Genomic DNA, 17195 nt, shown 5'->3' on the forward strand with positions numbered 1-17195 from the left:
GGAAAACCTGTCTGTGGGATCTTGTGTCATCTCTCCCTACATGTGTACAGGAAAAGTCCGCGCTGCTCACGGTTTCTCTCTCTCTCTCTTTCTCTGTTTCCCTTTCATTCTGCTTCCCCGGAGCCGAATGAAGCAGAGAGCAGGATTAGAGTCCGCCACTGGCTATCAGAGGAGCGTAGATAAAAGGAACTGCTTCTTAAGCACCACTGCAGCAGCCCTTGTTAATTTTTTTTCTTTCCACACAACAGTTGTGCCTCATTATCCGGTGCCTGGCTCGATCCTTTTTTTTTTTTTTTTTTTTGGACGGTTTGAAGTTTCTGTGCTTCAGTGACTGTTACAGAAGAAGAGGTGTTAGTGTTGCCATGAGGTCCTGATTGTCTGCATTTATGAATGAAACTGACCTAAATCACCTGTTACCTCCAGTTTCCAGATTGTTTGAACTTCTCTGGCCGCACAATACAAGAAGGAAGACTGAAACAGCATAGGGACCTACAGCGTCTGCAGCATGGGCTGGTTGACTAGGATTCTCTTTTTCTGGGGAGTATTACTTACAGCAAGAGCAAACTATCTAAATGGGAAGAACAATGTGCCAAGGCTGAAATTATCCTACAAAGGTAAATCTTTATTTTTCTTATATTTGATTAGCTTTTTAATGCCCCCCCTCACCCCCACCCCCACTCCCCAGTCCTTGAACTCCCTCCCATTACAAACCTTGAAACCTTTAGTTTAACCTGGGAAACCTATATGATTATGTGCATCTTTCTGAAATGATTTCAACACTTTTTTTTTTCCTCCCAAAGCATGTCTTCTGTTTGATATATGACAATTTAAATGCAAACAAAGAACATTTAATCACATTTGCAGAAAAGAGCTGCATGCCCGGTACATGCTGATCTGTATATCTTATGTTCCTATCTAGGTTCTGTTAATATTTCTGACTTTTCTCCTTTTTAAATATTTTCCAAAAAATACTAATGCAAAAATCATCTCTTTGTAGTTGTGCATGCCTCACCTATAATAATTATGATGAGTTGTATGTTCTTAGTTTTAGACACTAAATGGTTAATCATCATCATGAATATTCAGTTTGTTCGAATCTGACAATCAGATGCTTAACATAAGCAGTAGATCATGGTTTGCCAAGAGAATATAAACTGGAGAGAACAGACTAGTTTTTCTACAGTGTGTTATGATTGTACAAAAGACTGTGTATTTGGCTAATTGGTGTAAAGCTAAATCCTTTGAAATATAATGTTTTTAATTCCATATGTACTTCAGTGAGAAATGAAGAGACATTACTTTCTTGCTGCATAGCTAGTTGTGTGAACTTCTCTTTTAAAAAAGTACAAATTTAACAAAGGAAAAAAAAACCAGCTTTATCACATCTTTTGTTAGTTACTGCTAAATGTAGGTGCTTGTTTTTTAATGAGGATTTTTAAGAAAATATTTGTTCTACATTTGTTTAGCTAGATTATACACATATATATGTATGTGTAAAGTAATACTAATACAGATTCCAAAATGATGCATTTAACTTTTAGACACAGAAAACATCCAAATAACTCAAGTATTATTAGGATGGAGTAGAAAATTAAACTGTTTTAACTAAATGAGTTTTATACTTTAAGGTGTTGATTTCTTACGATTCTCTCAAATTTCTAGAATTGGGGGTGGGGTAATAAGAAGCTTCAATTATCCCCTGTTTTTAATCTATAAGGTTAAAAAAAAATCTATCTGTAGAGATGTCTGTCCATGTACATTGCTCTTATGCCAAGAAACATATTCTTTAATTTTCACACTCTGGGAAACATCTCTTTCTGAAATACTCTGGTGTGAATGAGGATCTCAAATAGGAAAGAGAGATATAATTTTCACACTTTGGCATGGAAAATTAAACACCTATTAAATGTGTTTATTTGAAGTTAATACTTTGAATTGGAAAACATTTATTTTTCACATTATAGTTTTTTGGGTATCAAATTAGAAATAGATTTCCAACATTAAAAACAGAATTGCAATTTTATTTATTATACAAGTATTTACTTATTTTAATTACAAGTATATAATCATAAAAGGTACAGTGTAATATTTAAAGATCATGTTTCTATTAGGTAGCTGTCTTTAAATTATTTCCATAGTATATGATATTATGACATCTGTGTTTTTATCAGTTTTGCTTTCTATCTTCACTCCTTGAGAAGGTACCATCAAATAATACTTAGATTTATGGTCTACCTTACTCAACTTTATATTCTTTCTGAGTAAGTTTTACATACCACTTTAGTTTTCAAAGATGTGAATGTCTACATGCTATAATTTTATATGAACAAGTTTGAAATTATGATAGACATTTTTTTAAATCTACTGAATTTACTTCTCTAAATGCTAGATACATTATAAATATGACAAACAATTGAATATTATGCTTTGTTTTAACTGTGCAAGAATTTTATAGTAAAAAATCATTCTACATTCGAGAGGGAAGCACCCATCCTATCTATGCACTAAAAAAATAGCATTTCCCCTTTGTTGTGCACACATGCTTTCAACTTGTCTGATGAAGCAAGCTATATATAAATATATTGGCAAGATGTATGGACATACATCTGACACTGTCTCTATAAGCCTTTTTTTAGCAATGGCATCCTTGTTTTTTAAATCAAACACTACATCCACACAACAATTCCAATGATACACCTAAAACTTGGCAGTTTGGTAAAATAAACTGTGAAGTGAACAACAGAAAGAAGGATAAGAGGAATGACCCAAGCAATTGTTCTTCTGTCATTTTATTGCCCTGTCATTACCTTTATGGCTCTACATGTATACTTGTTTTACCAAAGCAAATGCCTGGTAGCCAATTGTCAGTACTTTACTCCTAAACTGTAATAGGGATTATTATTTTTTTTTTGAGCTACTTCTTGTTTCTTCTTAATTAGATGTCAAACATAGTTAAAACACCAACTGCATTGCCCTTAAAAATATTCCAGCGTGATTCATGAAGAATTAAATCCCTGCCAACCTTAATTTCCCATGGTCACTTGTTTTCAAAGATCCACCATTAACTCTCTCATTGCTCAGGTTGCCAAGATGAAGTTTCAGGCAATCACTGTGCTGACTTGGTACTTGTCATCTTGCCTGGTAGGAGATAAAAGAGATTTGATACCTGAAATGAGAAAGAAAAAAAAAAGTAAAACAAGAAGGCAACTTTTGCACCGGATGTGCAAACCTAATCTAATAAGATACCTCTTTACTTTCTAGGAAAAAGAAATTGAATAGATGTGCTCAGGACCATCTGGAGAAGTGATAATATTAGAAAAATAGGGTATGCTGGCGTTTCCTCTGAACCAATCTGATTTAGAATCCTTGTGGGGGAAGAAAATGTGAGAACTCTGTAAATCTCAGTAGTCACATAGAAATTATCCTCAGGAAACTTTCACTCAGAGATACTTTTTGCCTTCCTTAAACACATGTAATATAGCTACATGTTAAAATGCTTCTCTTTAAAATTGGTGCATAACTCTTTATTTCCCTCTACAAAACTAGTCAAATTTCACTTGTCTCATGAAATACCATGAAATTATATCATCTTCTAGTTGGGGTATGTGGTACAATGAAGTCTTCAGAAAAATAAATTAGGTTTTGGGTTTTAAACAGATGACAAATGTTCCATTATTCAATGTAATGGGCTTTTCCAGGACATTGTGTGCTTCAGTTTCAGTAGAAATCAAAGACACATGCAAGTCTCCATGTGATGGTGATTCTGTGAATCCAAAGGTTAAATCAATGATTTTAACCTTAACTTCAGAGGGAGGACTTAGTAAATAGCACTTAAATAAATGATAGACATGTTAAACATTTTTTCATGTTTTTTTCCCAGAATCGAGTTTTTTAATTGTATGCATCTTCCTGATACAAGATAATTCTATTTCATAAAAAGTTAGAAGTAAAATATGCAAGGTTTTTCTTTATCTTTTGCTCAATAAATCATAATCTTTTCTAAAATTAATTAATATGAATAGTTTACTAATGAACTTACTGAGTTTATTTTTACTAAAGCAGTGTTTACATATATATGAATATAAAACACATCTATTTGAATGTATATGAATAACATAACTTTATGTTAATAGTTTATGGTTAATAAAATTCACCTTGCAATCCATAGGTTGTAAATTGCAGCAAAATTATCTACAAATCAAATTGAAATTGGTTTAAATGATATCAATATTTTAAATTTTATATATTAATATATATATGTACAATATAAAGTATAAATAACATAGGGGTGATCTTTTAAGTCTGTGAAAAATTCGGATGGAAATTTAAAGCGTTCACCTAATAGTATAAGATGGAATTATTTTTGTTTTAGAAATCTCACAACTAAAGTGAAACATTTCCAAAGGATGGGAAGGATTGGAGGAGGGCAATGTATAGGTGTACATACACACACACACACACACACACACATGCACACACAGAGCAAAAATGGTATACACATTTTTTGTGAAACTTTTTCTCAAACTGTATGTTTAGTACAAGGTCTCTGATTAGCCATCTCTCTTGATTGCTATTTAACATGACATTTTCTCCTCAAAAATATGTTAACTTTAAAAATTACATTTTGATTCTTAAGTCTTAAATTTAAGTACTGGAGAGACCAGCCGATGGCATAGCAGTTATACCACTGAACTTCCACATGGTTGATCATGGTTCAAGTCCCAGACCCAATGGCTTGAAACTTACACTGGGCTTGTGTGTGCATGCATGCCTAAGATTCCAGAAGGAGAATGGAAGGCAGGGATTGCAGCATGGCCAGCCCCCCTGAAGAGGTGATTTCTTACTTTCCCTCTAACTCTCTCTGTCTCTGTCTCTCTCTGGTGAGTACCTGTACCCTAAGGCAAAACAAACAAACAAACAAAAAATCTATTAAAACATAAAACACTGAAAAATAGAACTTTTTATTTATCAACAAGTATATCCTAGTTAATAATGAAAAATTAGCATAAAATCAAACAAAATGTTTAGTTACACATTTTATGACTCAATATTGGTCAGAGCAAATGAAGACAAGTGAACGTCTCCTATTTATGACATTTCTACTGAAAGCTACCAACCAGACTGACCTTTGAAATAATGATTTATATAGTATAGACTTGAGACTGACAGGTGGAGTGGTGGTTAAGGGTTCTGGACTCCCACATTGCTAACTGCGGTTCAAGTCCCAGACCTGGTGATTTGCTTTCTCTCTTTCTTTCTCTCTTGCTCTCACTCTTGCTCTTGCTCTCACTCTCTCCCTCTTTGGTCAAATTAAAATGAATGAGTAAATAAATAGTTAAATAAAAATGTAATTCTTTAAAAAAGTTTATATAGTATAGATTTTTTTTTTTGAGAGTTTTTTACTGTAGGGTGCATGTGCTCGCCAGAAAGACAGAGAGAGATGAGAGACAGAAAGCGAGAAATCAATCACCCCCCTAGGGGGTATGGCCACACCACAATCCCTTGTCCTCCATTCTCTTCTTGGAATCTTGGGCATGCATACACACACACCTGGCGTGAGCTTAAGCCACCAGGTCCAGGACTTGAACCACAGTCAACTACATGGGAGTCCAGCAACATAGCCATTACGCCAACTGTTGGTCCCTATAGTATAGATTTTTAACAAGTAAGAAAATAAGCAAGACCACAAAACTATTCCCTGTAAGCCTCTAACCCATCAACTATTAATAATAGTATTTAGTCATTACTAGTTTAAATAAATGGAAAGGCTGAGTAGGTGATTTCCAAGACCCTACCACTGTCAATGACATAGAATACCTAGATATTTAGCCAACTAAGTAGATGTATAGATCTCAGATATCTATTTTTCCTTTGTTTTGATTTTTAAATATCACACATAAATCATACAACCTAATTAACAAACATATTATGATTTGGGGTCAATTATATTTAAATGTGATAATCAAGAATTAATACAATTGAAGAATTTTTCATAATTAAATTTAATTAAAATGCATGAATATGATTATATATGTTCCTAGTAACAAAAATACATTTTAGACTGTGGGTTAGAGGAGGTATTTTGCTTAGTGTGAATATATAGTTGTACTAGGTGTTAGTTTTGTATTTTGTAAGATATGTGCCTTAAAGAAACATGTATTTTAAGATAATCATGAACTTTAAGTTGTTAGTAAGCAATGTGCTTTAACTCCTTATCTAATTTTTCTCCCTTCAATTTCAGTGACACAGCTAAGTATCACAGCTTCAAAAGGGCAAATATCACACCTCTCTCACACCTTTTAAAGAATTTTAAAATCTGAAGTCAAGACCATCCTAAATAAAATTGATACTTGAACTTTTGTAAAAACCTACCAATGTAATTTAGCTTATTCTTTTTTTTTAAAGAATTGATCACTACTTAGCACATTTACTTATGAACTCATGGTATTGTACCCTGCAGAGTTACATATTAATCAAATGAGACACTGCTCTTATCCATCCTCAAAGAAAAAATTCTACAGTAAAGTTTTCATCACTACAAAGTGGTAGGTAAAATCTCCCAAACTCATGACAATACTGAAATAAGTTTTATGCATGGAGTTCAAACTTAATTTTAAAAGACCAACAGTTGTAAAGAACAATGATAAGTCTTAAGATGACTTTTAGCCCTCATGACTTTGAGATGCTATTTAGACTTTTCATGATTTGCAGTTCTATACTTCCACTAATAGGTGGCACTAGCAATTTGTGACAGCTCTTTCATTAGTTTGGAAATGGGCAGGCTGCTAGGATAAATACACACAGAATAATGTGTGGAGGCCAAGCTTGGAAAAACTAGCATAAGAGTCCTGAGATGTAGCATGCATAAAACAGAAGGATTAGTTCAAATGGAATCTGCTAAAGATTTTGATGTGCTCTTTGCCTATATTGGTTCATTTTGACCCTGAAAAATTAGTGGTTACAAGTCAGAAACAAATACATAATCACATTTTGAGTGAGACTTTGTTTGTGAAACTAATCTATATAATGTGAAAGAAATGAATAAAATAGTGGTAGTGAACAATTAGAATGATGAAAGGACATTTTCACCTGTCAATATCTTAATATTATATATATATGTGTGTGTGTGTATGCACTCATATGAGTTCCCAACTCATAAAATGTGCATGTGCTTCCCAGTAAGAAGGTAACCTGCCTGTGACATGTTATTGCCAGCATTTATATAATTGGAGAGTAGCTAGTTGAGAAAGTAATGTTTAGATAATTATATCTGGTATATTTTTAAAAGAATGACTCCTTTTAATTTGTGGGTTGTTTTAAACTTTTCATTCTTAAATATATGAAAGAATCAATAAATTCTATCCGACACAAGTAAGTCTGAATGTCTCCAGCTACTATCTCCTTCTGTTGCCAAGACATAAACATCAGTATAAATAGGGAGTTTGCACACTATTTCCAAACAGTAACAAAGCTGGACTTCGTCAAGCCCAGGATACAAAAATATACAATTTATATTTGAATAAGGGAAAGAAGATAAGCAAAAATAAAATTCTGTTGATAAATATGAAGAATGATTTGGTCTTCGTGTTTTCTACGAGCTTAGGGTAAAGCTGAAAGGGACCATGAATTTAGGCATTGTTGTCATCTCCTGAATGAGTCATTAAACCTACATTTCTATGTTTGTCTTGCTTGCAGAGATGTGGTATGGAAAACAATGTTGACCTAAACTTATAGTAATGTAATATGTTGCTGTAATCATAAACATAACTTTAGATAAATATAAAATCACCCACTAAATCTTCATCAGTAAAGCACAGAAGGTTGGTTCTAGTGAATACACCAGATAAATTCTCTAATCTGGGAACTACTATGTGAATCATCTTTGTTGTGTCAGTCTATGAGGTTCTCAAGGAGAGTCATGTAATATTTTCCATCTTCGCAGTCTCAATGGCCAGCTCAGAATTATTAGCTGCGAAATGATGTTGTGCTTTGATACACCTTGTTTTTCTAAACTCCAAATATACTGTTAATGAAACAAAATTCCTTTGGGGTACAAAAAGAATGCTAATATATAATAAATTAAGACGCCGTAAGTGAATTGCTCCTATAATATCACACAGAAAGTACGTTTATTGCTAGATGCTAAGGTAGAAGGTATCAATAGAGTGCATAAAGGATGTGAGAGCAGTGATATCCCCACAAGCAATCTCTCCTTCCAAAACCAGCATTTTTTAAAACAATTTATTTTCATTTTATTCATCGTTATTATTTTTCAATTTGACCAGAGAGAGGCAGAGGTAAAGTGAGAAAGTAAGCTGCCAGGTTTGAGACTCAAACTGTGGTCGACCGTGTTGGAGTCCAGTACTCTAACCACCATACCACCTTCCAGCCCCCAGAAGTAAGCATATTGTAGGACTGAATCAAAAAGTATCTGAGTCATTGTTTGTTTGCCGGCAGGTAAGATATGGAAATATAAAACAGTGTATACATGTTGGAAGACTCTATGGAACCAGGTTGAGAAATTGTTTCGTTCTTTTAATATATACCCTGAACTTTTTTTAAAAACACTCTCTCTTTTTATGGCAAAGTACACACAGCTAGAAAAGAAAGTGAGACTATTCTAAAATCAAATAGTGGCTAAAGATAAAAATGTCTCATCCTCAGTTTCATATCTGCATATTCCTACCAAAGTAGAAATATAGTCATTGAACAATTTAAATAGACTGTTATTCATTATCCACACTTAAAGGCGGATCCTGGCTTTGCTTTCTGACAATCTGCTGAGATTTAGCATTTCTGAAGCACCTTTCTTCCTCTCCTACCCTTACCAAGAGCAACAGTTGCTCATTGCCCCTTGCACCCCAGGTCCAAGTCAGCCTCTTTTTCCCCTTGGCTTGTACTCAACAGCCTAAGAGAATCAACCTCTTCTACTCTCAGCCCTTTTCCCTAAGCACCACTTGCTCAAGAGAATAAATATGGCAAGAAATAGCCACAGGACAGGACCAGCAGATGGCATAATGGTTATCCTGCTGGACTGCCATATAGTCAATCACAGTTCGAGTCCTAAGCCCGGTGACTTCAACCTCATGCTGGGCACATGTACATGCATGCCCACGATCTCCAGAAGAAAATGGAGATTGTGGCCATCCCCCATGGGGGATGATTGTCATTTTCTGTCTCTCTGTCTTTCTTTGCTCTCTGGTGAGGGCACACATGCTTCACCAAAAATCTCTTGAAAGAGGGAAGGGAAGATGGAAGGGAAGGGAAGGAAAGTGAAGGGAAGAGAGAGAGGAGAGGAGAGGAGAGGAGAGGAGAGGAGAGGAGAGGAGAGGAGGGGGGAGGAGGGGCGAGGAGAGGGAAGAGAAAGGAGAAAGAAGAGAAGAGTAGAGTAGAGTGAGGGTACACATGCTTCAGCAAAAATCTTGAAACAAAAGGAAAAAGAAGGGAAGGAAAGGGGAGGGAAGGGAAGGGAAAAGAAAAAAAAAAGAAAATAGAAGAGAGAGAGAAAAAAGAAAATAACCACAGGAATCTTTGCTGAAATGTGAATATACAAAGTATATGTTGAATTCTTTGTTTAAGATCCAGGTGGGGGAAGAGAAGTCTAATATCCTGAGGCCTCTATGATCTATAGACTTAAATTTAGAATATAAATTATTTATAGCATTTGTTGGAAATCATGGAGTTAATAAGTAGTTTTCTAACTTTGACTGAAAATGAGATCAAGAAGGACTACTGGTGCATATTTCTAAGTACTTTTCCGTAATGGTCACAGAGTCATTTGAGCTTGTCTATCTCTTATTTGGAGTTTGTCTAGAAAACAGGATTTCAAAGCTTTTTAGAAACACAGAATTAAAGTGTGAATTTTTTCCTTGATGAAAAAAATGTTCAATTCCTTGTATAGTTTTTAATAATACACATTTTCCAAGAGACTTCACATATGAGCTTCTTTCTAACCAAGAGAAAGTAGAATTTGGTTATCCATTATAAGAAACACTATAATTCCTTGACATTATGAAATATACTGACTTAGCATGCTCTTTTATTCTGTTGTCCTGGGTAGTTCTAATTTTTTTCTGCTCTATTTGGTTGTTCCTTAAATTCATCAATAAGTTGAAGAAAGAGCCAATCCTATTATACAAACATGTTTGCTTTTGGTATGAAGACACTTACGACATATGTGTGATGGGTATCAGGAATTAAATTGCCCCCATAACTGTGTTTTCCTTTTCTATGACACATGCATTTAAATGTAAAATCATATATTGCTTATATTTTAATCCACTTAGCATTCATGATGTTCTTATAACTCAAAGACAAAATAGTGTCAAAACCAACATGCTGGTAAAATTTTAGAACATTGAATAATATATGTCCTCAAAAATTTCATGGAAATACATGTCTTGAAGAAACTATTTTAAGTCATTTTGTGGGATCAGCAGGTTGCATAATGGTTACGTTGCTGAACTCCCACATGACTGACCACAATTTGAATCCTGGACCTGGTGGCTTGAATTTCACACCAGGTACGTGTGTTGTATGCTCAAAATCCCAAGAGGAGAATGGAGGAGAAGGGATTGCAGAGTGGCCATTCCCCAGGGGGATGATTTCTTCCTTTCTGTTTCTCTGTCTCTGTCTCTCTCGCTGTCTCTCTGGTGAGCACATGTGTCCTATAGAAAAAAAAATAGTATTACACCAAAATAACCCATACTTTAATTCCATCTTCCACAAACTTTTTGAAGTCCCTTTGTATTATGCAAATTGTAGGTTCATGTTTGTATCTTACAGCACAAACTGATAGAAGTAGTCAAACCTGGAATTATGATCGTGATAGTATGGTCCCGTAAATTTGCAGAATTGAATATAGATGAAGAATTGCATAAACTGATATGTTTATATGTGTATATGTGAGTTTGAGTGTATTTATGTTACAATATTTATAATGTGACATATCGTTTTTTAAAAAATCCTATTTATAAAAGTACATATTTTTCATTTAAATTCCATATTTAATTAGGAATTGTGGAAGGTAGGAAGAGGATGCCAGTCAGTACAGTACAGGGTTAAGACATCTCTTTGTGCCTAATCACGCCCCCACAGAGTACTACCTTCTCTGAATCACTTCCTTCTTGAGTACCTTTTCCCGCAACAGTGCATCCTCCCTTCCTCCCAGTTGTTTCCTGATACACTCATTTCCAATAAACCCCTCCTGAGCATCTCCTTTGGTAAGGCTTTTGATAAGCAGAGAGGTGTAGAACATAATGTGGCAATTATCCTGAAAGAACTTACCATTTGGGAAAGGAGGAGACACAGACTGTCGCTTTTTAACATCGCATCTGTTCTTACGTAGTGGAAAGTGTGTATTCCCACTCCAGTTAACAGAGTCTTGTGCATACTAGCTCATCATTAAATATTTCTTGAATCAAGTGGTTTAAAGAATAAGTGAGGAGGCAACAGATAAGCATTCCAGGTGAGAGGGCTAAGGAGCAGAGGTGAGACTATAGAGTGGATTTGAGTACAAAACATAGACCAGTTTAACCTGAAGGTTTGTAAAATGGATTAGTAAAATATCTAATTGGAAAAAAGGTTGTTGGAGGCCACAGAAACAGTTTCAATATGCAAGAATGATGGAGATCTTCAAATAGATACTACAGTATTTAAACTTGAGCAAATAGATGATGAAACTTTCTTAACATTTATAAGGGAGTGTCATGTACAGAGCAACGCTTTAGGAATCCAGATATCTGGGAGTCTGCCCTTTGTCATTGAGTTATTTGAGTTACTGAGTCATCACTGGAGATCCTGAAGCAAGATTCTAAGACAGGGACCAGCAGATGACATAGGGCTTTCATTGCTGGACTCTCAAGTAGTCAACCACTGTTTGAGTCTTGGCCCTGGTGATTAAAACTCACACCGGGCACATGGGCATACATGCCCAAGATCTCAAGAGGAGAATGGAGCAGAAAGGATTGTGGCATGGCCATCTCCCCTGGGGGAGATTTCTTGCTTCTGTCTCTCTGTCTCTCTCTGTGTCTGTGGTGACTGCACACGCCCTATATCAAAAATCTATAAAAAAAAAAAAGAAAAAAAAGAAAGAAAGCTTCTGAGACAGATAGCTACAAATCAGACTGAGCCTCACGTAATAAACTCATCTCCAATGATAAGACTTCATATGTGGATGTTTAGCTGATCTTTGTTTATATAAACCATACATATCCTTACAGAAGGATATAAGATATAATTTTTCATTTTAAAAATTGGAGATATTTATAGGTTAGTGTAAATTTTTTAAGTCCAGCAATCAAGCTGTATCATTGGGATATATATTACATAAATTGTCCTTTATCAAAATATTGCTGTTTAGTCAAAGCAAGATACTGTGAGTGTTTTTTTTTTTTTCTTCTGTTCACTAACTGTATCATGTGGATATTTCATTTTTTGGATGAATTTGATTTTTGTTTTGTTTTGTATTGTTTTTCTTTAAGGGTAGTGTTGCAGGGATTTACTCTTTCAACACTCAGTTCTAACTAGATAAAACAGGAAGCTAAGCTGAAACAGAGCAACTACTCCTGAGTTCTAATTCCTCGATAGGCTGTCACCCACTGGCCCAGAGCCATGGGGTTTTTGACTTTCACTATGTGATTTTAATGTTCAGTACAGTCTAAGATTGTATCATTTCCCTAGGTCCCCATTCAGTATAGATTAAGTTTTCTTTTGCATATGCTAACATGACGACATCCTCTTTCTGTCATTCAACTTCCTTATCCAGGAAAATACTTAAGAAAATTTCTAATATAACAACAAAGCAAGATCAAATGATTAAAAAAGAATAAGTTTCTTGGGCCAGTCAGGTGGTGTGTGGTTAAGACTGCTGAATACCATGTAGCCAACTTCACAGTTCAAATCTCAGAGCTGCTAGCTTGAAAAACACATTGGGCATGTGTACATTATACCAAAAATCTCAAGAGGAGACTGGAGAAGGGATTGAAGCATCATCATTCCACATAAGGAGTGCTTGCTCACGTTCTCTCTCCCTCCCTCCCTCCCTTCTTCCTTCTGGAAAATGTATGCACCCAATAACAAATTTAAGAAAAAAAAAAAAGTTTCTTTCTGGCACTCATGAAATCAGTTTGCAAAGCAGTCAATTTCTGTTTTGTCCACTCTTGTCTCATCAGACCTAGGTTAATACTTGAGTGGCTTTGTTCTTTACCTGTCAAATTGGAGAAAACGATATACTTTAAAGCAATACTTCTGTTCATAACAATATAAATATTAAGACATTAATTTTGAAAGAATGTATTTAGTCTAATTTAAGAAGATTTCATGAAGAGACAAAATCAGTGATGTTATGATACTTTTATCTTCGACACACATTTCAGTCTATAATAATGAGTTGTACCATGAACACATGGACCACGTTTACCCAAAAGGATGTTCCATTTTTTATATTACACTGTACATTCAGTATAATTTAGTTTTTTTTAAATAGTAATGGAGGTAATGTCTACATATCTGCAGTGTACCTGAATTATTGCCTTTTTATATCTCCAAAGGGTATAATTTCATATTTTTAAAATGTTTAAAATGCTACATAGTCAATCAAATGTGTATTTCTGGATAATACACATTATTATTTAATGTTAGTTAACTGTAAGTAATTTTATGTTTGCAGTGTCCAAGCACTTACTTGTTAACCTATGGAAATTAATTTAGTTTTTTTCTTTTCTGTTTTTTTTTTTTTTTTAGAGAGGGATTTTTGCTATAGGTATATGTGCTCACCATAGAAATAGAGAGACAGAAGTGAGAAATCTCCCCTCTCCCCACAGGGGGATTGTCATGCCAAAATCCCTTCTCCTCAATTCTCTTCTCAGGATTTTGGAGATGCATACACATGTCTTTGGCGATGTAACCACTATGCCCTCTGTGGGTCCTGGAAAATTCATTTAGTTTTTAAATTTAACTACTAATGGGACCACAGAGGGCATAATGGTTATGTCACTGGACTCCCATGTTGTCAACTGCAGTTCAAGTCCCAGACCCAGTAACGGCAAATTCACACCGGTCACTTGTACATGTATGCCCAAGATCCCGAGAGGAGAATGAAGAAGGGATTGTGGTATGGCCATCCCTCTTGGGGGCTGATTTCTTCCCTTCTGTCTCTCTGCCTCTGTCACTCTGGAAAGCAAATGTGCCCTATTGTAAAAAAAAAAAAAAAAAGCAAAACTCTTAAAAAAATTTACCGGCACTAAAATGTCTTAAGGATAAGAAAAATCTTAGGTCAGTGATGAGAGTATTGAAATGCTTCTGGCACTTTCTAGCTCTGAGGACTTTGGCACTGTATGATCTATCTTTTCAACCTTAGCTTCCTGTTCTCTATGGTGGGGAGCATAGTGATCTCACGCATGCTGTTGTAGGGATGACTACAATGCGTGTGGTAGGTACTCTGTCAGTGTTTGATATATAGACAGTATTCAATAATTTTCCTTCTTGAGGTAAATAAATAATTGCAGAAGTTCTAGAGTACAATGTTTTGTTCATTTCAGATGGATGTAGTGCTTGTATTCTCTAAATATCCTTTGTTTTATGGATCATATTAATAGTAGGTATATAAAAATCACAACTATTTTGTCTGTGGTGTTTTTTTCAAAGACGGGAAGCAAAATAGCATGAATGTTTGACAGTATGAAGTTTGCGAACATCCACTAGTAAGTAGCAGTATGAGGTGGCTTTGAAAAAGCTAGTGTTTCAAGTCAACAGTTGATAAAATCTGACTGGGCCTAATGTTTAACCTTTCAATCCTGCACCTATATAGAGGTGAAGGTAGATATCCTGACTGTAGACCTATTGTTTGACACAGAGTTAAGTGTAATTTCAGTGAACTCTGCACCAGCCTATGCATATGGTCAGTAGTGGGGAAGAAAGAAGATTTGATGTTTAGGCCTCTTGTTCATGAGTAGAGACTGAACCAGGCTGAGCAAGGAAGCACCTGTTTTTAAGGAAAGGGTTGGCTGCATCTCATAGACTGTAAGTTCCAATTCATGTTTTCAACATGAACTAAATTCAGTCATTTAATATTTAGTAAAATTGACCAGGAAATGACTGGTTTTATTTGCTCCTGTACTTACAGCATATCCTTTCAAATGGCGTAATGGTTACCTTGAATATTATTTTGTTATGACTTGGTCCATGAAGACACAACATCCTTCATGACAACTTAAGAAGTATTGAGTCCACATAGGAATTAACACAATATTCCTATTTAATATGTCCCTGAGTTTAAATGAAACATTGTAGATAGAAAGTCTGAGTCTTTCTGACCAAGTCTATGAACCACCTGTGATTGTAAAGAGCCCATTTGTAGGAAAGAGGATATTCAGTCACTCAAGAAAATAAACTTGTAGTCTGAAGCTAGTAAATAGAATGAAGAGCATGTTGAGAGTAACGTAAAGGGGCTTTTGTCTAACAGAAGACACTTGGAAGCCAGACTAGGAAAGCTAGACATCATTAGAAAAGGAGGTGATACAAACCACAGTCAGCTTTTAAAGGACTTTTCTGGAAGACAGAATTTTTTTTTGGAAAACACTTTATGAACCAGCATGAATACATTTCTGAGGTACTCTAGACAAAGATGAATTTTATTTCCTTGTGGCTTTAACTGTATTACAATGTTCATAAACTATTTTACCTTATGCCAGACATGTGGAAGCAATCAGTATATGTAAATGATATGTGAAGGTGAGGTCCAGTTTTAGCTTAAAAACGTAGACTGTCTGTGGTTATAAATTATAACCACATCACAAAGAGCAACGTGCCTTTTAAGAGCAACTTAAATGTAGTTATAATCAACAATGAATTTATAGAACTACCAGCATTTTCTTAGTAAAGTCCAATAAGTGTAAACTATAGGGCTACTTTGTGATGTTACATATTTTTTCAGACACAATACTCAAACACTTTTTTCTAAAGTAATTGTTAAAATGTAAGTGGCCATAGTTAAACACAGTTACATACTTCCATCTCTAAAAAAAACCTACTTTTACCAGTAGTAGCATTTTAGACTACAGTTATTTTTTATTAAAATAAATGGTCACCATCATTTTCTCTTTTCAGATGGTATCTATTTGATTTTGTTACTATAATATAGGAAACAGACATAACAAAATGAACTGTTTTTATTTTTCTTCATATTCAAAACAATAAAACTCAGTCTCCATATGACAGTTTTGTGCCTTTTTGTTTGTTTTTTAGGTTTTTGTCATAGGCCGTGTGTGCTCACTGGAGAGAGACAGTGGGAGAGAGAAAGTGAGCAATGAACATCCCAGGTGGGGGCGATGGCCACACTAGAATCCCTTCTCTTCCATTCTCTTCCCAGGATCTTGGGCACAAACTTACATGAGTCTAGTGCGATTTTCAAACCTCTAGGTCCAGGACCTGAACCACAGTCATCCATGTGGTCATCCAGCACCTTAACCTCCATGCCACATGCCAGGCCCAGTTCTATGCCTCTTTTAAAGTATTGTTGCCATTTGCTATATACAAAGCTGGGTAGCAAAATAACACAAATCCAAAGTAATGTTACTAGACACACATACACGAATATGAAGAAGAAAAGAAATCAGAAAAATAAAATAAAGAATAATTCAAGCATTAACATAATCTTTTCAATGGAAAAAAAGTACAAGGTCATATTGTGTTAGACTGATATCAGGTCGATCGTACTCCCAATTCGTTCATAAACAAATAAGTAAGAAACAAAACAAAAACTATACTCATTTTACATATATACTTAAAAGAACAAAAAAAAATCATTATTTAAGTATCTAAATAAAACTTGCCAATATTAAAACAAATGAACGAACAAAACCAGTAAATGGCCTCAAAACCTTAGATCTACATGCCATTTTTTGTTCAATAGACCAGGACCTGTGAGAGGTGGGACTGAAATAAAAGACAGTATCTTCAGAAGGACCTCACTTTTCAGTAGCAGCTGAAACCATTTTAGGTTGTGTATCAGGATAATTTAAAAAACTATATGCACATTTCAAAAGTGGATTTAATTCCATGGTCTGCTATGCCATTTGCCATTTGAAAATTATTTCATTCCTCAATGGTAGAGGAAAGTGAGGCCAATGAGAAAGACCAGGATGTAGAGAAGTTAAGCAGAGAAAGACTGGCCAAGCATACTGGATGGCAAAAAA

The 17195-nt window shown here is 35.0% G+C and overlaps 1 protein-coding gene across 1 annotated transcript in view; it reads left to right on the forward strand.

Annotated features, from left to right (window-relative positions):
- Positions 1–321: 321 nt before the first annotated feature.
- SEMA3A (semaphorin 3A) overlaps positions 322–17195 on the forward strand; it is a 249793-nt gene continuing 232919 nt past the window's right edge. The window contains exon 1 of the mRNA XM_006155760.2: positions 322–614. Coding sequence (XP_006155822.1) covers positions 506–614 — 109 coding nt within the window. The 5' untranslated portion in view covers positions 322–505. The remainder of the gene's footprint in view (positions 615–17195) is intronic.

Source organism: Tupaia chinensis, unplaced genomic scaffold (assembly GCF_000334495.1).
Source record: "Tupaia chinensis unplaced genomic scaffold, TupChi_1.0 Scaffold000466_1, whole genome shotgun sequence".
Lineage (NCBI taxonomy): Eukaryota > Metazoa > Chordata > Mammalia > Scandentia > Tupaiidae > Tupaia > Tupaia belangeri.